The 27,607-nt window shown below is 36.3% G+C and overlaps 1 protein-coding gene across 2 annotated transcripts; it reads left to right on the top strand.

Annotated features, from left to right (window-relative positions):
* Positions 1 to 26,969, top strand: SKIL (SKI like proto-oncogene). 2 transcript variants are annotated; one of them, XM_058556364.1, is made up of 7 exons: positions 1 to 200; positions 1,828 to 3,605; positions 16,071 to 16,168; positions 17,693 to 17,925; positions 21,139 to 21,380; positions 21,676 to 21,900; positions 22,557 to 26,969. In XM_058556364.1, the coding sequence occupies exons 2-7, from the start codon at positions 2,508 to 2,510 to the stop codon at positions 22,713 to 22,715; spliced, it is 2,055 nt and encodes a 684-aa protein (XP_058412347.1). In that variant the 5' UTR covers positions 1 to 200; positions 1,828 to 2,507; the 3' UTR covers positions 22,716 to 26,969. The 2 variants fall into 2 exon arrangements, with proteins under 2 accessions (XP_058412347.1, XP_058412348.1); XM_058556365.1 differs by lacking the exon at positions 1 to 200 and adding an exon at positions 791 to 1,081.
* The last annotated feature ends 638 nt before the right edge of the window (positions 26,970 to 27,607 follow it).

Raw genomic sequence — 27,607 nt, 5'->3', positions numbered from 1 at the left:
CCCCTCCCGCCGCCCTCGCTCTCCCCCGGGCGGCCGGAGACGGCGGCGGCGTCTGCGGGAAGCCGTGTGTCTCCGCAGTGACGTGGGCGGGCCGAGGGCTCGGTGACGTCAGAGGGCTGTGTGTAGCGATGTGTGTGGGGTTCGGAGCGGCGCCGGCACAGCCGAAGGGAGCGGGCGAGCGGCGGCGGCGGCGGGCACAGGTGCGGCCCGGGCTCGCGAGGGGGACGCGGCGGGAGGAGAGGGGCGCGGGGCCCCCCGGGAGCCCGACGGCGGCGCTAGGGGCGGGTGAGGAGTTAACAAAGCTCGTCGAGCTTCGCCGGGAGCGGAGGCCGGAGTCGGGGGTCCGGATGCGCGGGTCCCGGGTGGGGTCGGGGCCACGGGCGGCGCGGGGCGGGGGTCCCACGGCGGATCGTGCCTCGCTGACCCCGGGCGGTGGGCGCGGGCAGGGGAAGGGCGCTGCACTTGACCGGAGCCGTCGGGACCCCGGAGACCAGCACGCCCGTCGCCGCCTCCCCCACCTCCGGCGCCGGTCTGCGCTCGGTGGGGATGCCCCGAGCTCGACCTGGTCGACCGGCGCCCGGCGGCGCGGGGATCCCGGCTCGGGCGCCCCACCCGCCCGCTGACCCCTCTCCCTTCTGGCTCCGGGCGGGCGGGGGGAGGTGCCGTCTTAGGGGTGCTGGGGTAACACCCGAAAACTTCCCGGGGAGAGGGTGCGCGGGGGATTTCCACCGTCCTCCCCGCGGCCCCCGCAGTGGGGCCGTGTTGCGAGGGCACTTGGGGTTGTCGTGAGACTGCGGGTGGGGGTTGGGGGATTCCTCTTCCTGCACTTCCCACTCCCCCCTTGCACACCCCAAGGCGTCCCGGGTGCCTTGTCTTCGACTCTTCCCCTCCCCCTCGGGTTTGAGATGGGTGGGCGGCTTTGCGTGGGCCGAGGATTTCAGGGTTTGGGGGGCTCCCCGGTTCTAGGTCATGCCTGCTGCCCTCTTCCTTGGCCTGCGTTGGCTGAGGTGTTCCTGTGGTGGGCGAAAGTCAGTACATTGGCTACTGGCCTTGGTCCTTAACCCTTTGGGTCTGTTTTAAGGTAAATTGCTGGGAGTTTGGGAGGCAAAAATTTCTATTTATTGGATTTCTTTTGGATTTTTCTGTCAAGAAGGAAGTGGAAGAAGAATCTTTTCTTTTTCCCTCTTCCTCCATTTGCATTCTTTGTGAGGTCTGTCTGCCTTGTGCTTTTTGTCCCGGATTAGTCTTGTTCAAGGATGGAGATTCCCAGGAGTGGAGTCTCTAGCTTTTGGCTTCCATTAAGCAAATTCGCTAATCTTTTAAAGGGAATGTTAATTTTTGCCTGCAGTCATTCCAGAAAAATAGCATAAACTGACCAGATGAATTGATGCACTTAAGATTGTAACTTAGTTACATATGGTAGATATGTTAACTCGTGTCTGATTTTTTTGGATCAAACTGGTGTTTTTTTTTTTTTTAAATTAGGAGATGAAGTAATGGATTATTTTAGTTAAAATGGCATAACTGAGAAAGCCTCTAGTACTGAGTTTTGGGTGAGATGATCTGTTTAAGGTTCTTCCAATTCTGAGTTGGGGTAGCCCTCACCCTCTTAAGGGATATTACTGCTCTCTTTACCCATTCTCCAAATTGCTTTCCTATTTGAATGAAGGTTCTTCTAGTTAACTGGTGTTAGATTTAAAAAAAAATGAAGTGTCACCTTTGGTAAAGTGAACTTAGTTTAAGATTAAGAAACTAGTTTCAAACTGAGCCTTTGGCCTCTGGAGCAAATTCAAATGTAACTCTTCCCCCATCCCCATTCTCTTCCAGATTCATTAAAAGAAGAATGAACAGTAATCCTTGAAGATAACTGGCCAGTTTTTCTTTAGGTATCATTTTTAACTGTAGAAGTTCAAGTGGAGTGAGAGGCTCTTGCTGGTGTGAGGATTTATTCAAGTCTTCAGGTTGTCGACACAGACCAACAGATCATTGTTTTTAGAGAAGAATTTTTTTTCTTTTTTTGGTGTCCTTGGTGCCAAAAATTAAATTTGGGTGCATCATTTTGACTTGTGTTTGTGTCTAGGTTTTATGATACAGTAATCACATAAACTTTTCATGTGTTTTGCTTAAAACCAAACCAAACCATTGCATTGAACCTGGACATCTTGAATTGAGAGGATTGGTAACTTTATTTTAATACGTATATCCGAAGAATTAAAAAAGAAAAAAAAAAACTTCCTCAGAGGTGTGCCTCTTCAAATCATATTCTTTATTATTAAAGACAAAACAAGGAATTTTTAGCATTTGTAGTGAAATTATACTAGAGTATAAGCAGAACCAAAACAAAGTTGCAAAATCTATTCATTAGGGAGATCTCTCTTTGGAAATTTAAATTTTCTATGAGAGTAAATTACCATAAGTATTGGTGTATATCGCTTTTCTCTCTTCAAATAAGCAACTAAATAACAATGCAAATCTCAGACTTACTTATTTAACCGTAGTTTTTAGCAATGGAAAACCTACAGACAAATTTCCCCTTGGTTCAGGGTTCCAATAAAAAACTGAATGGGATGGGAGATGATGGCAGCCCTCCAGTGAAAAAAATGATGACAGACATTCATGCAAATGGAAGAATGATGATCAACAAGATGCCAACAGTAAAGAAGGAACACTTGGATGACTATGAAGCGCCCATGGAAACTAATGGAGAGCATGTCAAGCGAACCTGTGCCTCCGTGCCTGAACCTTTGCATTTAAATCCCAGTTTGAAACACACTTTGGCACAATTCCACTTAAGTAGTCAGAGCTCTCTGGGTGGACCAGCAGCATTCTCCGCTCGGTATTCCCAAGAAAGCATGTCACCTACTGTATTTCTGCCTCTTCCATCTCCTCAGGTTCTTCCTGGTCCACTACTCATCCCTTCTGATAGCTCCACAGAACTCACCCAGACTGTATTGGAAGGGGAGTCTATTTCGTGTTTTCAGGTTGGAGGAGAAAAGAGACTCTGTTTGCCCCAAGTCTTAAATTCTGTTCTCCGTGAATTTTCACTCCAGCAAATAAATACAGTGTGTGACGAGTTGTACATCTATTGTTCAAGGTGTACTTCAGACCAGCTTCATATCTTAAAGGTCCTAGGAATACTCCCATTCAATGCCCCATCCTGTGGGCTGATCACATTAACTGATGCACAAAGACTATGTAATGCTTTATTGCGGCCACGTACTTTTCCTCAAAATGGCAGCATATTGCCTGCTAAAAACTCATTGGCCCAGTTAAAGGAAACTGGCAGTGCCTTTGAAGTGGAACATGAATGCTTGGGCAAATGTCAGGGTCTGTTTGCACCCCAGTTTTATGTTCAGCCTGATGCTCCGTGTATTCAGTGTCTGGAGTGCTGTGGAATGTTTGCGCCCCAGACATTTGTGATGCATTCTCACAGATCACCTGACAAAAGGACTTGCCACTGGGGCTTTGAATCAGCCAAGTGGCATTGCTATCTTCATGTGAACCAAAAATACCTAGGGACACCTGAGGAAAAGAAACTGAAGATAATTTTAGAAGAAATGAAGGAGAAATTTAGCATAAGAAATGGAAAGAGAACGCAATCCAAGGTAAGTTTTTTTTTTTTTTTTAAATAGCAATTTTGAATAACGGTAATGGTTTACTTTGAAATCAAAAGTCTATTTAGAATGTAACGTAACCTGTGTGTTAAACTGTTAGTGCTCATATAACAACAACAAGAAATACTGATCTATGTGATATGTTTGTTTAACACATTTTAGGCTATAAAGTGCTTTCCTGTGTGCGTTCTCATTTGATCTTCCAAACAGCTTAGTGAGAGAAGTAGAATTATTCCCATTTTACAGGTTCAGAGAGATCAAGTGGCTTTCCCAAGATTACATAGCCAGAGAGTGGAGGATTTGGGGCTTCTTTCTCAAGTCATGTACTCTTTTTCACGCGTCCTCCTTTTTGATGACTATATTGGTTGTTTTCCTAGGAGTGAAGATAATTTACACTTCGGTGTTATTTCCATTTGCAAATGGTATAATAGCTAGCCAAAACAATTCTGGTGGTGGGCTCCTCACAGCATTTTTTCAAAGGTACATCTACGATTTCTGACATTATTTCTATAGTTGGATGTTTGGCCTTGATCAATATTAGAAACAAATGGAAAAAACAGATGTATCTGAAGAATTTGTGATTCTTTTTTTTTTTGTGAGGAAGATCAGCCCTGAGCTAACATCTGCCAATCTTGTTTTTGCTGAGGAAGACTGGCCCTGGGCTAACATCCGTGCCCATCTTCCTCCACTTTATATGGGACGCCACCACAGCATGGCTTGACAAGTGGTGTGTCAGTGCGCGCCCGGGATCCGAACCGGCGAACCCCAGGCTGCTGCAGCGGAGTGCGCACACTTAACCGCTTGCGCCACCTGGCCGGCCCCTAGATTCTTTTTTTAAAAAGGAATAATTTTAAAAAATTATGACAGATAGAAAAAAGAAAAGATTATTTTAGACTAAGTAAATATTAATATAAAAATGTATCAGTAGAGTGATCTTAAACTTACTATTTTTCCCACTGCATTTTCTGGTAGGCTAAACTAATATCTTCATTCTAAGAGTTTGAATGCCTGGGTAATAGACCAGATTTGGGTTATTAAATATTCAGTTTATTGATCTGGTTTTTAAATATATTTTCCTACTTGTTTAAAATCATTATAGTAACGAACACTAAGTGTTTAAAATGTGGCAAGCATTATTCTTGAGCAGTTTTACCTGTATAATTTTATTTGATTCATAAACTAAGAAAAGGTTGGCCATGTTTCATCTTAAAAATCGAATTTTTCTGCTATTAGTTTTTATTCCTTGAAATAATCTCTGCCCTTTCTACTTCACAGAAGAAAGGAATGAAGTGTATTAAATGACCGAAGGTCATTCACAGCAACGTTAGAGCTTGGGCTAGAACCTAAGATTTGGTGTCCTGTGCACTGTTATGGTGCCTTTAAGGTTTTGAGGGAAATTTAGTTACAGCGTAGTTTTAGACGGTGATTTGCTTCTGAAGCCCAATGAAGATAATTTTAGACTCTAATTCAGGGTGGTTTGCTACTTGCTGCTTCCAACGGGTCAGCACTTCTTTGAAATTCCTTGCCTGTGGCTACTGGATAAGTTTATATTGTTCAGGTGCAGTTATTAACTGATTTTGAAGCAGGATTGACTTTAAGCCACTTCTCAAATTGCTAGACTGGCTTATAGCTGGGCTGGTCCCATGCTGAAGCTTGTGCTTAGAGATTATCTATATTATCAAAATGTGGAATGCCCTTTTTGATGTTTATATTTTGCCCTAAGCTAATTAGGGGCTCTACTTTACATGTCCATAGGTGGCCACGTTATTTGCCAGATACTCTTGCTCCAATCTTCATTGCTCTGACATAAGCATTTTTGGAATAAACTACTTTGCCTAAATATTCCTGCTCTGTGTGTGAGAAAAAAATATCTGAGAACCATGAGAAAGGTTAAAAAAAAAAGATGATGAATTTACTTAACTGAAACTAAATGTGCTAGGGTTTGGTTAAAATTGAAACCATCCTTCATCTGGCTGTAGTCCTTTATTGTCTCAGAACTTATTAATTTGAATTCATTTTTTGTTTGTGAAAGGTGTGAGATTTTTTCATCTTTTTGCTATGTTATTTTTTGCAATATTTGCTACAGTGTTTCTGGTGTATTTTGGTATTGTTTCCAATTTTATGTGAATTCTTGACAATTTAAGGAAATTTAAGAAAATTTCAGCAATCAAACCTTTAAGAAAAAATTTTTTTGGGTTCGCGTGTAATACATACTTGAGTAGTTGTTTTATTACTTGCCACTTCACGTTTTAAAAATTTACTCCTCAAAACTTTGTGAGGTGGTTCTTTTTTGAAGTTCTGTGAGCAGGGTTTCCCAGATGGGTCACATGCTCCTGGTTGTATAACTGGTAGGTGGGTAGAATCAGGAGTTGAATGCAGATCTTTTTACTTGAAGTCTCGTATTTTCACTACTTTTCCCTAAAGCAAACTTCGTAGCAGAAACTGAATTTGAGAAACATTAACTTTTCTTATCAACTTACCTTAATGTAATGGTTCTTAAACTTTATTAACTTGTATATAGACTAAGGTATTTTACTGGGAAGGGGGCAAGAAGATGGTCCTTGACTGGGGAACATTTTTCATTATTGTCTGTGAGTCACTGAGTTGGTTGCTAAACAAACCAAACAGATCCAGAGGATGCTTATTTTAAAAAGTCCGCAGACTTTTTTTTTAAATAAAAGAATATACTAAATGTAGTAACCTCTTATATAAAGGGCATTATGTTTAGTGTGAATACTAATGTAATTTGATGTATTTATATAGTTAATGTAGTCAAAGTATTGTTTTTGGATTTAAAAAAAACCCTGAAACTCAATAGGCAATTGTTTGGAATGTAGCAACTGTTAAATTATTTCTAAGGATGTAAATCATATTAGTAATGATCGCTAAACCATTTGCATAGCTAATAGCTATATTTAATTTGCATAGTTAGTAAGCTATGTTTAGATGAGAGAAATCAGTGGTATAAGGTCAGTGTTCTGAGTGAAGAACTGATGCTGTTCTTTGTAGAAACTAAAGGTATGTTTTGAACTCTTTCTTACTCAGGTCACCACAAGAAATACACTTGATTTTAGATCTGCCTAGGTTGCTTTGCAAGATGGTGTTACCAAACTATTCATATCTTCATATCATTTAAGCTTTTTGTGCTTTTTATTAGAAAAACGGTTATTGTATTTTACAGTGCACAAATATATGCAAGAGTATTATATTTCTGATTCTTTTCCAAATCTTCAGTGGGTATTATTTATTTTATCTAATTCCGATTTTGTTGAATGTTACGTTTCTGTCTATGGAAAAAAGGTTGCTAAGCAAATTGATCATTTGTAAATAAAATTTGAAGAGTGATGTTTACATAAGATTATTTTCAAGCACACTAGAAAAGCCCATTTGTAGTCAATTGGTAAGGTAATTGTAGGAGATTCTTTACTGTTACAGCATTTGGCTGACAATCTCTACTAAGTTAAAGATGGTGTATGCCGTTATAAGTGTATTTTTTTAAAAATTAAAATTTAGATTTCTGACATTCAGACTTGGCTACTCTTAGTAAGTAAAATGATACAGTTTTTACTCTGCTTAGAGAAAAAAAAAAACCTATAGATTATCTGTGATGCAAATAGATGACCTAAAGATGTCAACTTAAAAATTTTCCTCTTAAAGCCCATTAGGCATTTCACTGTTTTTAGTTTTGCGTTTTCCTTTTAGTTTGTCATTTCTGCAGAGGTCGTTCGGGTAATAATAATAGTACAAAACATTTCTCACCTCTTGTAAGCTATTTTGCTTTTGTTTAGGAAATGTGTTTCTTAGTGCAAACCTAGATGAGGTAAGGAAATATACTAGAGAGAATGGGCAACTGCAAAGAGTAGTGTTGGGACAAAATGTGTTCCAGTAATGATTGGAGTAGATTTGGTGTAATTTGTTACATCAGTGGTATAGTTTGCATTTTGTGATTAGCATAAATTTTGATCAAGTGGGGATAAGGTCAGAATCAAATGAAATATTTGTGCTTGTATAAGGGACCAGTATGAATATTTTTGTCTAACTTTCTAAAATTAATAACTGTCCTTGTGAGTTTAGAGACTATCTTTCTCCTGTTTTCCCAGAACATAGTTTAGTGCCTCGCATGTCAAAGGCAGTCAGTGAAATCTTTTTCTTTTTAACTGAACAGATTTTTGAAAAACCACACTACATTATATTTTAGAATATTTGGGATTTTTTTGAAAAATGATGCTTTAAGCTTTAATAAACACATGTAATTTGCAAATAAACTGTTGAATAAGATAACTATCACATGAGAGAATACATCTGAAAGCATTTTGGAAGTGAAGAGTCTAGGAATGTAGGATAGTAGTACTTCAAACTATTACTGAAATATTTACTAATTGTATTTGGGAATTTTTCCTTTCTTCAAACATTTTGTTTACTTATCTAGAGTTATGTGAAGATATTTCTAAAACAAAATAACTGAGTATTGGGTTCAAATGTATCTTGCTCTTTGTTGTTTGTACACAACAACTAAGTATACCAATGAGTAATCATACTAGTTGGACATTTGTTTACTTACTAAAACGAAGTATACAAGAAGAAAGCGTGAAACAGGTTTGTTATAAGAATTATGTTATAAGAACATTTCAATGAAATCTTTAGAATGGCTTTGGGAATAGTGCCCCCTTATGGTTTAGGAAATACACAGTCTTTATTCATTTTTACCATTAAAAAATGGTAGAACATTTAAAAATGTTAACCTTTTTAAAAAGGCTTCTGATAGAAAACTTAGAAATTTATCCTTTTGGTCTGAGAAATGGGAAAAAATTAAGAAACTTCAAGGAAGAAAAGAAGAAGAGTAGGCCTGAATCACTGTGTAGTTAGCCTATAGTGTTCTCATAGCTGTGCATACATTAGTTTATGCCACTGGGAGAACAAGGAAGTAATCAAGAATTGGGTTAATTTCAATCCCTTTAGAATTCTGGGAGTGGAAAATGATTGTGGGGCCAGAACTTAACCTGTTCAAGAAAAGAGGTGGAACTAGTTTGGGAATATCTTTGGGGATGGCTTGAAACCTGTGTTTTGTCCATATGTAGAATTTTGGTCTATTGAGGGTTTATATCCATAAAATAATTTAAGTATTTTGTTAGACTATAAAAAACAAAAAGATTATATAGTTAAACCATAAACCTTTTTTTAATGTGTGGTTTGCTTCAATCACTAAGTAAAATATTACAGCACATGCTAGGCAGAAAGAAGAATGAATAGGCAAGATAGAAAATTAATTTAAAACTCATTTTGATTTCTAGACTGCGAAGTGGGTCACAGAAATATATATCTAACGACTAGTTGGAGGCCCTCTGGGGCAGGAATTTATCTAGTTTTCGAATCTAAAATGTGGTAGATGCTTAAAAAAGGTTTGGATAACTGAATGAAAAGTCTTAGTAGCCCTGTAAAGTTACCAGTGATTTTCGATGAGGAAAACAGATTTAGTTTTAAGGCAAAGTAATATTTCATTTTTATTTGTCAAATTCAATTTGTTTGGAGATTTCAAATAGCATTTAAAGTGCATATTTTGTTTATCTTACGGGGACAAGGAATAAAAAAGTTTAAGAAACTTACTAAAGACCGTTTTGGTAGGACTAGGACTTTTATTCCATGTTATAAAAGTTTTTTGGTGTGATTATGAAAGCAATTTAGACCCATTGTAGTAAATCCTAAAAAGTGCAAAGAAGAAAACAAAATTTACTCATATTTTCACCATGGAGTGATAATTACTATTGAAATTTATTCCTTTACATTTGTAATACTTTGTACATCTGTTTGTGCAAGAGCATCTGTAGAGTGCACAAGTGTTAATTAATACCGGGCTAGTTGTTGAAATAATACTTTTGGACCATTTTTAAGACAGTTCACTTAGAGCGGTGTTTTTCAAATTGCACTTTGTCACCCGTGCAGCCTTTCTCACCTGGGGTTCCATGAGAGGAGAATGAAGCCCTACAGAAAATGATTTGAGTGATGGTTTTGTCAGTTCTCCCAAGGATGGCGTATCGTACCATTCTCAATGCTTTGAAGAGAAGTTAATTCATTGCGTACAATGGATGCCTCGGGGCATTTGGGCTCTTGAGAACCCCAGTGGAGAAGGGCCAGGGGGTCATGAAATCAATTTAGTGGGTCACCAGCATTTAAAAAAACATGAAACAGAGTAAAATAAAAATAGAGTACATTGTATATAGTAAAACTAATTAATCTACAATTTGTTATTATCAGTTTACATTAGTTGAAGGCCAAAGTAATCCGAGATCATAATTTTTTTAAAGCATATATGCTGAAATGGGATAGAAAAGGAAAGCCTTAGATTTATATAGATTAAAACTTTTGACAACAAGTGTTTTAGTGAAAAGATATATATGACATGGAGATTTCCAGGTAATTGCAATATTAAATGGATAGGACACCATAGAATTCCAGTATAAAATTCCAGTATTTTTTAACAGTCCCAGGAATTGACAGGATTTTTTATCAGTTTGTTCAAAGGAACAAGTTGTAAAGGGAGTGGCATCATACTACAGACTTCACATGGCTTTGTTTCCATGAAGGATTTAAGATAATAGTTGCACGTTATAAGAACGTGAGCCTTTGCTTTTCCTGTGAAGATTTCTAAGCACTTTAAACTTAAAATTGGCACTGTGAGGTAGGTGGTATGATCTTTCAGTGTGGGGGCATTGCTCTAACTCCTGAAGGTCTGTCTTTAATAAGTTAGTGGAGGTGCTTAGATTATATTGTTCCAGTTTTGCTTTAGGTCGATTAATTCTAATAATTACAATGAACTGAGGCAGAAGACTAAGCCTTAAAATCTCTTAAGTAGCTATTTGCTACCTTGTAACACTATTCCTGTTTCAGTTGTTGAAACATTGATTCACAACATGGGGGAAGTTTTGAGGAAACCTGATCCTGTACTCAGAGATTGAAGTTTCTTTCAGTAAGAGTTGTTGGCAGCTGTCTGGTACAGTGTCTTTTGTGTCCTTCTGAAATCATTTATTGACCACTTGAATGTCCTAGTGTTATGCACAATAAAAAGACCCTGACAGGTATATTCACTTTATACCTAAGGAGTTATTGCTTAACTGTATTCAGTTATGTGTTTAGTAAGATTGCTAAGGATTTATGTTGGGTTCGTACAAAGTAATGTGTCTTTAATATGCATTATATTTTATTTCTTGTGTAAGCACACCACTAGTAAGATAGACTAAGTTTACCAACCTACTAGTCCTTTGTATGCTTACTGTCTTATGAATACCAAAACGTAAAAATTAATCTTTATCTTTCATAGCACTTTCTAAATTCAGTTTTTAGAAATAGTTTTTTCCACTTTTTTTTTTTAATTTGTTTATTTATTTTTCCCCCAAAGCCCCAGTAGATAGTTGTAGGTCATAGTTGCACAACCTTGTAGTTGCTGTATGTGGGACGTGGCCTCAGCATGGCCGGAGAAGCGGTGCGTTGGGGCGCACCTGGCATCCGAACCTGGGCCGCCAGTAGGGGAGCACGTGCACCCAACTGCTGAGCCATGGGGCCGGCCCCCACGTTTTAAAAAGATTTAATTCTGGGCCGCGTCCCACATACAGCAACTAGAAGGTTGTGCAACTATGACCTACAACTATCTACTGGGGCTTTGGGGGAAAAATAAATAAACAAATAAATAATTATTAAAAAAAAATAAAAAAATAAAAAGATTTAATTCTGACTTTTGGGGGGATTTTGGAAATCCCACTGATATTTTGAGGCATTGTCTTGATTTCTTTAGTTTGTCAATGTTTGTCATTAGGACTTAATTGAGGATCATAATATTAATCTGATACTGTAGTTAAAAACTAGATTGCCAGGGCCGGCCCCGTGGCATAGCGGTCAAGTGCGCGTGCTCTGCTGCTGGCGGCCCAGGTTCTGATCCCGGGCACGCACAGACACACTGCTTGTCAGGCCATGCTGTGGCGGCGTCCCATATAAAGTGGAGGAAGATGGGCATGGATGTTAGCCCAGGGCCAGTCTTCCTCAGCAAAAAGAGGAGGATTGGCATGGATGTTAGCTCTGGGCTGATCTTCCTCACACACACAAAAATAATAAATGTTTTAAAAAAATAAAAACTAGATTGCCACCTAAAAGCAAAGTTTATTATTGAAGATAAGCCTAGGGATTTTAAAGGGTTTTGATTTTTTTTTTTAGTACAAATTGGAATGTTTGTATATGAATAGTGCTGAGTGGGTGGAATTGCTTTTGTATCTAGAAAGTGGTAACAAAAATCCTTATTGGTTTTTTTGTAAATGAAATCAAGTTCTCTAAATTATTTGTCATTGTGAGACTAGTAAGCATTGTACTACCAAAATACAAGGGTTCTTTATTAGGAAATCTGATTATCAAAGGGTCATGTATGTATAACACAGTAAGTTGAAATTTAGAGAAACTTTCATGAAACGTTTCCTAATTTTTTAATAAGGAAATTATTATTTAAAATTAACTTTTAATTTAACCTAATTTTAAATAACCTAATTATTTAAAATTAACTCTTTACGTTTTGGGATTGTTTAAATTTTGCTTTCATAGACGTTATTTGTTGTTTTATGACTTAGAGAAAGAACCTTTGGAATGAAATAATATATCTGAAATTTTTCTTATGTGTTTCAGATAAGATGCCATCTGTTCATTTTGTGGTAGATAATGGTAGGGAAGTTGGGCGATAAAAGCATTTTAAAATGTTAAGGCTCTAACTTAAGCTACTAAGTGATCTACTTCTCTCCTTTTCCAAGTAATGTAATGTATTTTATTTTAATGTTTAAATACACAAAGGAAATTAAATTATTCCCATATTGAAAGCTAAGATAAAAGACAATAGATGCTCATATCACGGTATCTTATTTTTATTCTCGATCAGTACTTAGCATTACTGCTGTGCCATTTAATTATATTGTTCTTTTTTTTGAAGACCTAATTTGTATGTTGACACAAATGCAGAATGGATGAGAAAATCTGGCATGCCTGTGAATGTTCTGTTGAGTAATGTGTGCTTTTCTTAATTGTTTTTAACACGCAGTTAGGATAATTTGTTATAAATGTGTTTATGGCTTACCACAGCGTAATAGGTAAAATTAACTCCCAACATTTTATCATGGTTATGTTGTGCATTTCCCCATCGTTTGTATTATTTAATTTGTAGATCTGATCTCTAAAAATAGATTCCAGAGACTGTTGGGCTTCTTTGGTACTTCATGGAGTAGAACGGTATTGAACGTGAAAGAGACTATCCTTGTGAGTTTTGTGGTAGCAGAGTAACCTTATAAAAGGCGACCCTGGGTATTAATGAGCTGTGCTGTCATTCAGAATTCATTCAACAAATATTCATTGAGTCCCTAGTATATGTCAGGCATGGTGCTTGGTACGAAAATACAAAAGTAAGAAAGTCCTTGATCTCAAACTGCTGTTCAAGCAGAGGCTGGATAGCCACTTGTCAGGATTTCGAATAGGGATTTCAGACATTGGCTAGAGGACTGCACTGGGTGATCTTTAAGGGAGGTTTTTTTTTAGAACTCCTTGTCTGTGACTCTGTTAGTGGGATGGTGCAAGAACAGGAAATAAAATAAAGGACAGAAACTAGAGAAGAATGGATGTTTAAAAACAAATGAATGTGCTAGCAATTATTTAAGGAGGCATCTGAAGTTTAGAGACATCATACAATTAAAGATACACTGAGTTTGGATATGAATAAAAGTAAAACTTAAATCAAGCCTGTAGAGTTTTGAAGTGAACTTGATTATCAAAATTAAGTCAGATTTCAAGTCAAGATCTTTGGCTGAAGAAGTTTAGAATTTGCTATTCTCATGGGCCGGCCCTGTGGCTTAGTGGTTAAGTGCATGTGCTCCGCTACTGGCGGCCCGGGTTCGGATCCCGGGCGCGCACCGACGCACCACTTCTCCGGCCATGCTGAGTCTGTGTCCCACATACAGCAACTAGAAGTGTGTGTAGCTGTGACATACAGCTATCTGCTGGGGCTTTGGGGGAAAATAAATAAATGAATAAAATTAAAAAAAAAAAGAATTTCCTATTCCCAAGATTTGAGATTCCAGATCGTCATAATAGGGAAAACTTTTAATATGTAAATAAATTTTAGTAATTTTAGTTAAAAAAATCTGGAACGATTTATTGGGCAGTACATCCAGAATTGTTTCAGATATAAAATTGATTTAAAGTGGAGCTTTATTTTCTAAATCATGAGTTTAACAAATAACTTCTAGAAAAGAAATTCTCATTTAATTCAAGCTGATTTTATATTTCATTGATTTGTTACAGTGAGCTTATCCATGCTCATTAACACCTCTTTTATCATACAGTGTTGGGGTGAAAAATGTTCTGCCTACGTGAATTTTCTAGATACTAAAGCTGTTCTTTTCAGCACTGTGTTTTTTAAAAGTAACCTTTTTCATGAATTCTAAAATATCTTAGTTTTCAGTCTTTCTAAGTGGTATATAGTATGGTATATATGTATATGGTATACTATTTATATAGGGTATAACTATAGAACATAGTTTAACTATGTCATGTTGACTCGAGACTTTTTTTTTTTGTGAGGAAGATCAGCCCTGTGCTAACATCTGCCAATCCTCCTCTTTTTTTTTTTTTTTTTTTTTTGCTGAGGAAGACTGGCCCAGGGCTAACCTCTGTGCCCATCTTCCTCCACTTTTTTTTTTTTTTTTTTTTTTTTTGTGAGGAGATCAGCCCTGAGCTAACATCCGCCAATTCTCCTCTTTTTTTGCTGAGGAAGACGGCCCTGGGCTAACATCTGTGCCTATCTTCCTCCACTTTATATGGGACGCCGCCACAGCATGGCTTACCAAGCAGTGCGTCGGTGCGCGCCCGGGATCCGAACCAGCGAACCCCGGGCCGCCGCAGCGGAGCGCGCGCACTTAACCGCTTGCGCCACCGGGCCGGCCCCATTCCTCCACTTTTTTATATGGGACGCCGCCACAGCATGGCTTGCGATGCGGTGCGTTGGTGTGCGCCCGGGATCCGAACCAGCGAACCCCGGGCCGCCGCAGCGGAGCACGCACACTTAACCGCTTGCACCACCGGGCCAGCCCCAAGACTTCTTAAATTTCAGTTACTATACTCTGTTATGATGAGGGTAGGGGTCAATTGAGATATATTAAATTATTTGCCCTGGCCTATAAAAACCCTCAGATTGTCTTGCTTTTTGAATCAGTTTTTATGTTTGCATCTTGTAATTCTCTCTCCTTACGCTGTCAGCTGTCACCTGGCAACTATCATTTAGTATTTCTGTTGCCAGCAGTTAGTTCCTTTTCTAATTTACTGGTAGAACTAAACTGTAGGCTGAGAAACTATGTAAACAAGCGATTTGTTTATTTTATAAATAAACAATTGATTTTACCCCAGATTCTGAACTTCTTTAGAGTATTTGATCAGGATTGTGAGGTTTTAAAAAACATTCTACTCTAGAGGCTAGAGGCCCTCACTGAATACTCAAGTCTTAAATCCTTTCAGAATATTATTATTTTCCCTATAAGCTTGTGGTCTTGTTAGTCTTTCAGATTCTTTTCCCAGTAATTCTTAACAAAAATGTTGATTTCCCACCAATACAAGTTACTGTATTTTTATTTTTGGCTTTTAATTGGCCTTAAGTCATCTCCTGATTGATAAAGTTGTGTAATGTGTGCTCCAAAAGCTGTTTCCTTTCCATTTTCAGTCCATTTTGTTGGGGCAGTGGGTTTCTTGTCAGGACTCTCCTGCGTTTCTTCATCCTCATTGGTTTCCTCCATTGGTGTGAGCTCCTTAATTAAATCATGGACAGTTTATGACTTTTTTTTTTTGCATATTTTAATGACTTTTAAAAAAAAATTTTTGTTTATTGCAGTAACATGGGTTTATAATATTGTATAAATTTCAGGCGTACATCGTTATACTTCTGTTTCTGCATAGATTACGTCATGTTTACCACCCAAATACTAATTACAACTGGTTTATCACCACATACATGTGCCGAATTATCCCTTTGACAGTTTATGACTTGATTTTGCTTTAATCACAACTGCTTCGCGTCTGGAGATTTGTTTCTGTTCCATTTTATCTAGTTTCTCGGTTCTGAACTGGAATATTAGGACATCAGGTGAAATAGTTTTCCGAAGATTTTGGCATTTAGTGGCGGTCCCCTGAGTGTAGAGTAGTAATCAGATAAGGGTGTCATTCCCCACACACCTTGCCTAGTTGCAGAAGGGAGTGGAGCCTCTCAGAGATAGGGTTATAGTACTGTAAGGAAAGACTGCCTTCTTAGAAGGTGACTCTTAAATAATATAACTCTTCTTTATTAGTCAGGATTTTCCAGAAGCACCCTATGGCCCTGTAAAATTGACACACAAAATTAACCGTCAGAGCTTCCCTGAATAAACTTTTTCCCTCTGCATTTTTCTACAGATAGATACACCATCAGGAATGGAATTACCATCATGGTATCCTGTTATAAAGCAAGAAGGTGACCATGTTTCTCAGACACATTCATTTTTACACCCCAGGTGAGTGGATATTGGCTCGTTTGTTCATTATTCATTCATTCAACATCTATATGTCAGGTACTATTCTAGTTCCTGGGAATTTATTATTTAGTTTTAGGCTTTCTTGTTAATCAGTGAAATGAATTGTAAATTGTGTTGAGTATTTGAGAACCTTTTCTTGATGTTATGTTTTTTCTAGAAATAGGTCATTTCCCTTTTGCCCCAAAGTAAAAAATGAAAGTTTTCTTTTAATATCCTTGCTTCCCATTAAGAGATAAATGAACTCTTTAAGAGTTTGGTGTGCAACTTTGATATTTTAAAAAGAAATTTTTTTTTTTGAAACTTACAAGCTTTCATAGTAGCCACACCCCTCAAAATCAAGTTTTCTTATTTTCGATAAAAGTGGACCTTAGATTATAAACTTTTTATTTATTGAATCCTAGATTTTTGTCTGTTGCTGTAAATGTATATTTCCCCCATGCATAGTGATGAAGAGTCTCAGTCTTATTTACATTTACACAGTTCCACCATTCCTATTGAATTTGGAGTAAGTCTTTGGAAGGTATTAAACCTGTCAGTTTTCTTAGCAGAGTACTGAGTTTTCATCCTCAGAATTCAGGTTATTGGTAAAGAGGAACAATATAGATGTCCTGTACAAAGAAAATGAGATGTAAGAGGAGGTTATTTAGAGTTTAGGAGATGAAGTGTTTTATCAGTTAAATTGTTGCATCTTTTGGCTAAAGGTTACTTATGCAAATTATAGGTAATAATATGGTACCTAAAGATCTAGCTTAAATTTGTCCCATGAGTCTCTCAGATAATTGACTGAACAATTTTATGTGAGTTTTGAGCAAAATTGGTAGTTATCCCTTCAATCTTAGTTTTGCATAATTTATTATTGCTGTTTTATCAAGTAGGAAGTGCTAAAGTATTTTAGGCAGATTGCTCTGTGGGGTGTGACACAAGAAGGACTGCCCAGTAGCTGGGCAGCCTTCAGAATGCCTGTTCTCTCCCTGAGCTATGTAAGGAGGGCCCTGGGAGCTCCTCATTGGACCTATGGCAAATCAGGCCATAGCCATGAAGTGTGGGGCTGGATCAGCCTCACCATAACAAAAAGCTAGAATTTCTTGCCTTGGAGGAGTAGCGGGCAAGAAAACGGTCCTCCAAAGTAGCATATCGTCTCTTTTCTTTCTAGCATAGACTTACCTACTCAGGGCTGTTAAACAGCTCTGGAAAGTGCTTCATGCTTTTAGTTCTCAGGTGGTTTTGAAGGAAAGAGGAGAGACTATGATTTTTCTTTCCCAGTGAGTATCATGTTAGTGTTTAGAAATTACTTTTTGCAGAATAACAAAAGTTCCTCCTGATTTTGCTCTTACTGCCTAAAGTACTGACTTTTTCAAGAATTGTTTTCTATGACTTTATTTTCTGAGTTGTTATGTTGTCTGTTTTGGTAAAAAAATTGTTTAACCGTAGAAATAGATGTAACATATTTTACTTTTTACCTGAATGTAATATGTGTCTTATTTTGCCTTTCTTTGTTTTCAGTTACTGCTTATACATGTGTGATAAAGTGGTTGCTCCAAATGTGTCGCTTACTTCTGCTATATCCCAGTCTAAAGAGGTCACAAAGATAGAGGCGAGTAGATCTGTACCAAGACAGTCAGAGAAGCCTCACAGTGGTGGGAAACATCAAAAAACAGTGTCTTATCCAGATGTCTCACTGGAGGAACAGGAGAAAATGGATTTAAAAACAAGTAGAGAATTATGTGGCCATTTAGGTAAGTATTCAGAAATTATTTTTTTTAAATCAGATATCTAATGAACACATATATTCAGCATTTTCAAAGAGGATTTCTATTTAAGAGAATTGTCCAAATAATTGAAGCTTTTATCTTAAAAAAATGCCTCCTTTCAAAGCTCTGAGTAACTATTTTGAACCTCAATTGCTGTATTTTCTAAAATGGTGATAGTTCTAGAGGCTGATGAAATAGATACATAGGCTACATGGCTTCCTACTGTAAGTGATTTTTGTCTGATTATTTTTTACCCTTCCTGCCTTTTATTTGCTGTCAGATTTCTTCAGAAGGTCCTTGTTTTTCTTTCTAATGTGCCGTGAACTGAAAACATTTAACTAATAATGCTAAGAAGTATATGTAGGAGTAGTTAGGTATAGGACTCAGGGAAACTTAGTCATGGAATAAGCAAGAATTGAAATCTCATAGCTGTGGGAGCAAGGCAAGTGGCATAAATGCAGAATGCTTGCTAGACATGTAAAAAAAATTAGCTACCTAGTTACAGTGGCTTTTAAAATACCGTGGAGCAAACAAGACATGTCCACTGAAATGCTGCCTATATTACCCTCTATATAGCAGTAGAGCTTTTCTTACAGCTTAGGCAGGTGTGATAGTTATTCAGCTTTCTCGCAACAGTTGAAGAGTCCTCTAGTCATTTAACTGTTTTCGTAGATATTTGAGATTCTTGGGGGATTTTCTGTACTTTAATTTTGAGATTTTAAAAACTTAGTTTTCTTGGGATTTAAATTTGTAAACAGTAAGTAGTAATGTGCCATTATGTCCTATTTGCGTTATATTTTATTTCCCATATTAGTTAAGGTCTAGTGACTTTTAAAAATTGTTGTGATATAATTCATATAAAATTTACCCTTTTAAAGTGTACAATTCAGTGGTTTTTAGTAAATTCACAAAGTTGTGGGATGATTCCAACTATTTAATTTCATAAAATTTTCATCACCCCAAAAAGAAACCCTGTAATCCATTAGAAGTTACTCTTCATTCTCCCCTTTTCTCAAACTGTCAACTACTAATCTGTTTTTTATCTTTATGTATTTGCCTGTTCTGGACATTTCATATCAAAGGGATCATATACTATGTGGCCTTTTGTGGTCTGGCTTCTTTCATTAAGCATAATATTTTCTCAGTCCATGTTGTAGCATGTATTAGTATTTCTTTCTTTTTTATGGTTTAGTAGTATTCTACTATGTGGATATACTATATTTTGTTTATTCATCAATTGATGGACATTTGGATTGTGTCCACTTTTTGACTGTTATGAATAATGCTATGAACACTTAGGCACAAGTTTTAATGTGGACACGTTTTCATTTCTCTTGAGTATATATTTAGGAGTGGAATTGCTGATTCATATGGTAACTCTATGTTTAACATCTTGAGGGACTACTAAACTGTTTTCCAAAGCAGCTGTACCATTTTCATTCCCACCAATAGCTTATGAGGGTTCCAGTTTCTGCACATCTTTGTCAACACTTGTTATTGTCTGTCTTTTGATTATGGCCTTCCTGGTGGTTGTGAAGTGTTATCTTGTGGTCTCGTGGTTTTGATTTGCAATTCTCCAATGACTGATGATATTGAGTGTCTTTTCATATTTTTATTGGACATTGCAGATCTTCTTTGGGGAAATGTCTAATTAGATCCTTTGCCCATTTTTAAATTGGGTTGTCTCTATACTATTGAGTTGTAAGAGTTCTTTATTATTCTGGATACTAGACCCTTATCAGGTATATGATTTGCCATTCTGTCAGTGTCTTTTCGCTTTCTTGTTAGTGTCCTTTGAAGCACAAAAGTTTTAAATTCTGATGAAATCCAATTTACTTATATATTTTTTTGGTTCCTTACTTTAGGTGTCAAGTCTAAGAAACCATTGCCTAATCCAAAGTCACAAAGATTTACATTTAAGAGTTTTAGCTCTGACATTTAGATCTTTGATCTATTTTGAGTTAATTACGGTGTGAGGTTCAAGCTCATTCTTTGTATGTGGATACAGTTGCCCCAACTGTATTTGTTGAAAAGGCAATTTTCTCCTGATTGAATTGTCTTGGCACCCTTGTCTGTTGCTCATAAAAGCAGTTGCTCATAAAAGTATGGGTTTATTTCTGGACTCAATCCTTATACCAGTACTACACACAGTCTTGATTTCTGTAGCTTTATAATAAGCTTTGAAATGGGGATTGTGAGTCCTCCAACTTTGTTATTCTTTGTCAAGATTGTTATGGCTATTTTGGATTCCTTGCATTTCTTATGAATTTTAGAATCAGCTTGTCGGGCTGGCCCGGTGGCTTAGCGGTTAAGTGCGGGTGCTCCGCTGCTGGTGGCCCGGGTTTGGATCCCGGGTGCGCACCGATGCACTGCTTCTCCGGCCATGCTGAGGCCGAGTCCCACATACAGCAACTAGAAGGATGTGCAGCTATGACATACAACTATACACTGGGGCTTTGGGGGACAAATAAATGAATAAAAAAAGAATCAACTTGTCAGTTTGTGCCACAAAGTCAGCTGGGATTTAGCTAGGGATTGCATTGAAAAAGTAGATCAGTTTGGGGGAGTAGCACCGTCTATTGTAGTCCTTTTGGGCTGCTATAACAAAAATACCACAGACTGGTGGCTTAACCACAGACATTTATTTTTCACAGTTCTAGAGGCTGGAAGGTCCAAGATCAAGGTACCAGCAGATTTGGTGTCTGGCGAGGGCCTGCTTCCTGGTTCATAGATGACCATTTTCTCACTGTGTTCTCACATGGTGGAAAGGACGAGCTCTCTTGAGTCTCTTTTATAAGAGCATAAATCACATCAAGGGGGCTCCACCCTTATGGCCTAATTACTTCCCAAAGGCCCCACCTCCTAATGCCATCACATAGGGTTTTAGGATTTCAACATATAAATTTTGGAAGTCACTAACATTTAGTTCATAACACCATCTTAACAGTGTTAAGTCTTCCAGTCCATGAATATGAGATGCCTTTCCGTTTATTTAGGTCTTTAATTTCCTTCAATGATGCTTTGTACTTTTCATTGTACAAGTCTTGTACTGCTTTTGTTAAATTTATTCCTAGGTATTTTATTATTTTTTATTTCATTTGTAAATGGAATTATTTTCTTAATTTCACTTATGGATTGTTCTGGTGACTTTTTAACAGTGATATTCATACTTTGTTACTTCATTTTTGCCTCTCAAAGATCCATCAGTCTCAAATAATTCTACAAGTAAAAAGAAACCTGAGTCTACCACTTGCAACTTAGTCCGAGACACAAGCAAGGCGGGAATTGACCATGATGCTCTAGCTTCATCTTCACTTCTTGTCAAAGATGTCATTTGTGAGGATGATAAGGGAAAAATCATGGAAGAAGTAATGAGAACTTACGTAAAACAACAGGAGAAACTGAACTCAATTTTGCAGAAGAAGCAACAACTTCAGATGGTAAAATTGTTATCTAAATGATAGTCCATTATGAAAAGATACTTTTGCATATTCTTAAGAAAAGTCAAGATGAGATGCTGCAGATGTATTTAAGATTGTTCAGACTTGTACACTGATAAGCAATTTTAATATACTTTTAAATTTTTAGAGAAAATAGTTTTTCAGTATAATCACTTCTGTATAGAACTCATGATAGCTGAATTTTAGATATTTTCTGTCCTATTTTTTCCTGAATTGAAATTTTTAACATGATGGAAATAAAGTAAAAATGGTATTGTGATTCTTGATATTACAGGAAGTTGAAATGTTGAATAGTTCAAAAGCTATGAAGGAACTCACTGAAGAACAGCAGAATTTACAGAAAGAGCTCGAATCTTTGCAGAATGAACATGCTCAAAGAATGGAAGAATTTTATGTTGAACAGAAAGACTTAGAGAAAAAATTAGAGCAGGTAATGAAGCAAAAATGTACCTGTGACTCAAATTTAGAAAAAGACAAAGAGGCTGAATATGCAGCACAGGTAAGAATTACTCAGTTTGTCTGTTGTTGCCCTTTCAACATGAAAATTGAAGCCGCCTTTATTAAATTACTTTTCGTCAAGCTCATTAGGCTATATTTCAAAATAGATAATTCTGTTAAAAGAATTTTATGCCATACCATCCAAGATGATTTTTTGACCATGATTGCTTTATTACTTTAAACTTTTATTGAGTTTCTGTAGTTCAGTTGCCCATATTGCTAATCTCTAGCTATGTGAATATCAAATGTTATATTATTTTAATGTAGCATATGGGCTTTCAAATCAACAAATTAGCAAACATGCTCTGTTGCCTACTATCTTCAAAAGCACTAGAGCAAAAATGCATGGTAGCTCACAACTTGGGGAAGGTGAACAAATAACTCGTAACAGGAGCAGGCTGGGATGAGAGGTGTACTAAAGCTTGGGGCATAAGGAAAGTGCTCTAGGTGTTCAGTTCTCTTGACCCTTGTTTTTCCCTCAATTTAATGTCATGTTAAAGTTAGGTTAATATTATTAGATATTCAAGAGATTATAGTATGCATGAAAGTAGTTCATTTTGTAAAAAGTAACTTGAAAATAGGTCTTTACCGTGATGTGAGGAGTACATGGAAAAACAAAACTGAATGAAAGCTGACACAGTCTTTTAAATCACACAGTTGGCAGAACTGAGACAGAGATTGGACCATGCTGAGACTGATAGGCAAGAACTCCAAGATGAACTCAGACAGGAGCGAGAGGCAAGACAGAAGTTGGAGATGATGATCAAAGAGCTAAAGCAGCAAATTGTGAAATCATCAAAGACGGCTAAAGAATAGAAACCTTTAAAGAGATTCATCTGTGTATTCCCAACAGGGTTTATTTTTGTTTGTTTGTTTGCTTTGGTAGTTGAATTCTGAACAAGTTATCTGCATGAAGATTACTTAGCATTCTATCCATTTGTAGATCAGAGAAAGTGAAGAGATTATATATTAGTACATAAATTTTTACATTTTTCCAAATGAATGAAAATGTATGTTTCTTTGTACTTTTTTTTCAACCAGCTTAGTAACAGTACTATATGGTTTCAGCTATTAGATAATCTGCCTATATTTCTAATACAAATTTAGCAGTCGTATACTTTTTAAAAGCTGCGTTATGTGATGGAAAATAGTTGTGACCAGTTTTGTTATCCGTATCTCATACTCAATTTTAGATACAGTAGTAACTTCATGTTTCAGATATATAGAGCTATTCAAGGAGTTGAATCTCCATTTTTTTCATTAACATAATCTCCTTTCTAAGTTGATATAGTATGCTCATTATTATATACAAAATTTGCTTTTATTTTGTTCCTATTGTGGAATGAATTTTCATCAGTTCTCTTTAGTGTCTCCTAAAAGACGTTTTGTCAGAAGAGGAATTTCACTGACGAGGTTACAGCACACCCCATGGGCATAGTGGGGAAGGATAACGTGTTTTGTTATACACTGCTGCTAAACACAAGAAGCAGTTGTAATTTGTTTTTTGGTTTAAATGTGGTTATAGTTAGAAAAATTTTTTTATGTAGCAACTTCAGAAGAGGAAATAAAATGGAATAATTTTTGAACTTTTGTTTATGTTGTTAATAGTGGTGAGAAAACATTAATGTTCTTGAGGAAAACTGATAACCATTGATGTACATCAGTTTCTATACAATCCATAATCCTCCTGTACAGTTTTTATATGTAGTTATGGGTCTTACTGAAATTTATATAATGGATTTGTTTTCCTTAATGGATTTGTTTTCCTTTAAATTGTAAAATATTAAACACCTTGAAGGTTATTTTGGACTTTTGTATGTTTAAATGTTAAGTCTTACCAAATTTGCACGGATGGACCATTTTCAATTACTACTTAATATCAAAATCAGGTATTTACAGTCAACTGATAGTGTATGATAGGTTAATTTAGGGAAGTTTAGTTATCTGCTACTAAAAGTTTTTAGATAATTTTTAGAAGTCAAAGGAATTCCATAGTTTGGGGTAGGGGCAACATCTTCTGCACTTTTTTTTTTTTTTTTTGCACAGAAAAGTCTATCATTCTTTAATGGCAAATTTCATATTAGTTAATTCTTGGCTTAAAAGATGTTAGGTAAAATTTCCAGTGTGCATTTTTTAAAGGAAGTTTTCTGAAGCTACCATTAATTGACATTATTATCCCATGAATTTTATGTCTATGTTCTCACATAAGGGACTGTATGAAATTAGTTGAGAGCTAAATTTATATTTAAAATAACTCAGCTACCGTTAAGGTTATAGTCCCAGCATAGATGATAGAAACTTGAATGGTATAGAACTTCAAAAATCAGTGAGTTATCTATCATTTAGCCAGTTATTTCCATATTTTGCTTAATGGTACTTACATGTCCTAAAAGAATTTTTGTACTTCACAAAGTATAGTTTCTTTGCTAGGGTGTGATCTAAATGTGTGTTTTCTATTTTTCATTTAAATGTTACTGTATTAACCCTAAAATTTAATTTGTTGATTCTTGGAATCTCCTTAAGGAGGAACAAATGTTAAAAATAACATACCCTCCTAATACCTTTTATTTAGATCCAGAGAAAGAAGAATCACAAAGACATTTTATGATTGATACAGTTTCATTTTAGTTGTGAATTAGTTGTGTTACAGCTAAGCTTTTTGGGAGACAAACTCAAGCCACTATAATTTCACTTATTTTTCTCATTCACTCAAAATCTTTCTACTTATGTTATGCAGTGAATGGTAAGCCAAGTTCAACCCAAAACTTCTAAAATAAATTGCTTAAACTTTGAAATATGTTATTTTAAGATTTTAAGCAGTTCTTAAACACCTTTAAATTATCATAAACTCTTAATTTAGAATTGAGTAAAGGAATATTTTTTCTAGTCCTTCACGTAAGGAAAACTTGCGACGTGAAATTGTAGTCTTCATTTTCCAGAAGATACGTTGATGTGCCATAGGTTTCTGTCTAACTTCCTTGGAAATAGTCTTTTAGTCCATTGTAAATATTATACCTATTCTAGCTGAAAGTAATTTTAAGTTAAACTGCACCACATAGCTTGAAAATATAGAGATTTTGTATACTTTAAAAGTGACCTCTGCTAAAAAAGCTTATCCATATAAACTTATTCTATTCTTTGCATGCTCATTTTGAGTGTTGGTTGCTAGCTTAAAGTTTGTTTTGGTGTTAGTTTTTGTGTGCCAATTCATTAGGCAAGGAGATTTTTCCTCAGACTTTGTAATATTATTCTTTTTAGAAAAAATATAAAAATATTTACTTTAAAAAGCTGCATAAAAGGAACAGCCTATGAAAAGTGCTAGAGCATCTTTAGAAGGAAGAAAAGATAGAATGTTAGCTTACTGGGTGATGGGTGATGCTTAATTTGGGTGATGATGGTTTCTATACTCTAAACTTGGTGAGAAAAAGGTACCAAATCTGTCAAGGTAGTAGATGTAAAACCTGCTGTCATTGAGGAAGCTCTGAACCACCCTGATTTCACAGTTGCAACTTATAACACTGTGAAGGGATGTGACCAACAGCGTAAGTTTGGCTTGTGTTTTAGTTTTGTAAAGCATATTTTTTTGCTTGAATTTCTGTGTCCATGAGAGTTAGGATGTTTTATGCTTCTTGAACTAATTTTATAACATATTTAATATATTACCAGTTGAGATATAAAATCATTTGTACATAATTGAATTAAAAACCAGTTACTAAATAGGTGAAATAGACTGAGTACAATGATATTTACAGGTTAGCCATATGTTTTGGAAGTCATGACAGAATAATTTATTTGCACATCTATGACTTCTGTTTGAAGGAAAGTAAAATAAGGAAACTCCAGTAATAGGAAACATGCTCAAGGTATTTCCCTAAAATTAATGGTAAAGCTGGTGCTGAAGGTTTTTGATCAGCTTCTAAAATTTTCTTCTCAATGACTTACGTTTTGATTGCTTAGGGAAGAATCCACATTTTTATTTGCTCTATGCATTTAATCCTCACGACAGGACGTTAAAAATTACTATAGTGAAAAATTGTGCTCATACTGTACATCTATTTCTGTGCTTGGAACTACTTGTTAATAGTTTTTATTGGAGCTGTCAGCAATAAGGGACACATTACTGCTGTATTATACATTGCGGGGTTGAATAATTTAAACAGAGCTTAAATTTTTTTCTAGTATAGGATACTTCAGCATTTCCATTATTGGAAGAAATTTGTATGGGTATTCTATATTGCATCTTGTTTAAAAGGACAGTGTTTTTTTTTTGTAAAATCTTTCCATTTTAAATGGCTTCTAAACTACATAATGCAATTTGGAGCCTGTTTCTTTAGTAATAGAATTAAGCGTCTTATATAGTGCTACTGTTTTTAAATTACAAAGCGATCAAATGTAAAAACTGAAATTTAAAAATTAAGCCCAGAAAACAAAATAGTGTATTTAGTTGAATGTAAAAGGAATTTATAAGATTTTTTCTTCAATAGAGATACCTCACTTGAAAATAAAGCACAGCGTACTTAAAGTAGTTCTAGAAAAAAAAATCCTACAAAAAGAATTGCTAAATCTAGGACAACTTTTGGGAAATTATAGATTGGGAGAAATAAAATAGACTTGCTTTTAACCATCCTGTGAGAAGTATTTGTTTATCCCGATAATTTTAAGCCAACACAATAGTCTTAAATTATTTCTGAATTTCCAATCTGTGAAGGCAGTAAATATCTGTTCTGCAACTGTTGAAATTGTTGACTACATTGACCATAATTCAATTTAAAATTTTGCCAATGATGTACAGTTTTATGGTTAAAATTGCTGTGGTTGGTTGCATTACATGACACACAAAACTGTCCTCTACCTCACGTGAAATAAATATTTTATATGGTTTTACTATAAAACAAGACTCATCTATCTGGTCACTTAGTTTACAAATTTTGAATTATATTTATTGAAATATGACATACTGTGCTCTTAGCTTATACCTCAATTGTATTTTGTGCTGTTTTCCATTTTCATGCCTTGTAAATAACTTGTATAGGTTGTGGATTAAATTCCAAATAAAAACTTTTAATGCCAATGAAATTGGTTCAAGTTTTCTTAGTATCCTGTGTGAGCTCAATTTTCTTATCCCTTAAGATTGACATTTTCTCCTTTTGTTCCTTTAAAGTCTATTATTCATTACACACTAAGTGATTAACTTGAGAAACCTTTTTTAAATTTTAAAATGTGAAATTTTATGCAGTATTTCAGTTGATGAACATACTAGCATTTTGTGATTATTCTCTTTCATGATACTTGGAATCTTGCTTCAACATCTTTGCCTTACCCTGTACCCCTACCTCTGGTATTAGTTATCAGTGTGTAACAAATTACTCTAAAATTTAGCAGCTTAAAACAACAGATAACTCACACAGTATCTGGGAGTCAGAAATCCAGGAGCAGGTTAGCTGAGTGATGGCTCAGGAGCTCTTAGAAGGGTGAAGTTACAATGTTACCTGGGGGGAAGCCATCTGAAAGCTTGACAGCTGGAGGATTTACTTCTAAGCTCACTCACATGGCTGTTGACAGGCGCTCAGTTCTTCACTCTATGGACCAGTCCATGGAACCTCTTCACAACATGGTGGATGGCTTCCCCCAAATGAGTGATCCAAAGGAGAGAAAGAGAGATGCCATGATTTCTTTTATGATCTAGACTTTAAGTCACATACTGTTAC

This window comes from Diceros bicornis, chromosome 15, assembly GCF_020826845.1.
Source record: "Diceros bicornis minor isolate mBicDic1 chromosome 15, mDicBic1.mat.cur, whole genome shotgun sequence".
NCBI lineage: Eukaryota > Metazoa > Chordata > Mammalia > Perissodactyla > Rhinocerotidae > Diceros > Diceros bicornis.
Note: the sequence above shows the minus strand (reverse complement) of the source record. Positions and strands in the feature narration are given on the sequence as shown.

Bases quoted from the DNA above. Each gene is read 5' to 3' on its own strand.
- SKIL (XM_058556364.1), top strand. From the start codon at position 2,508: ATGGAAAACCTACAGACAAATTTCCCCTTGGTTCAGGGTTCCAATAAA. The intron at 16,169-17,692 runs GTGAGTGGATAT...CTTTGTTTTCAG, and splicing joins CATTCATTTTTACACCCCAG to TTACTGCTTATACATGTGTG. The intron at 17,926-21,138 runs GTAAGTATTCAG...TGCCTCTCAAAG, and splicing joins AGAATTATGTGGCCATTTAG to ATCCATCAGTCTCAAATAAT.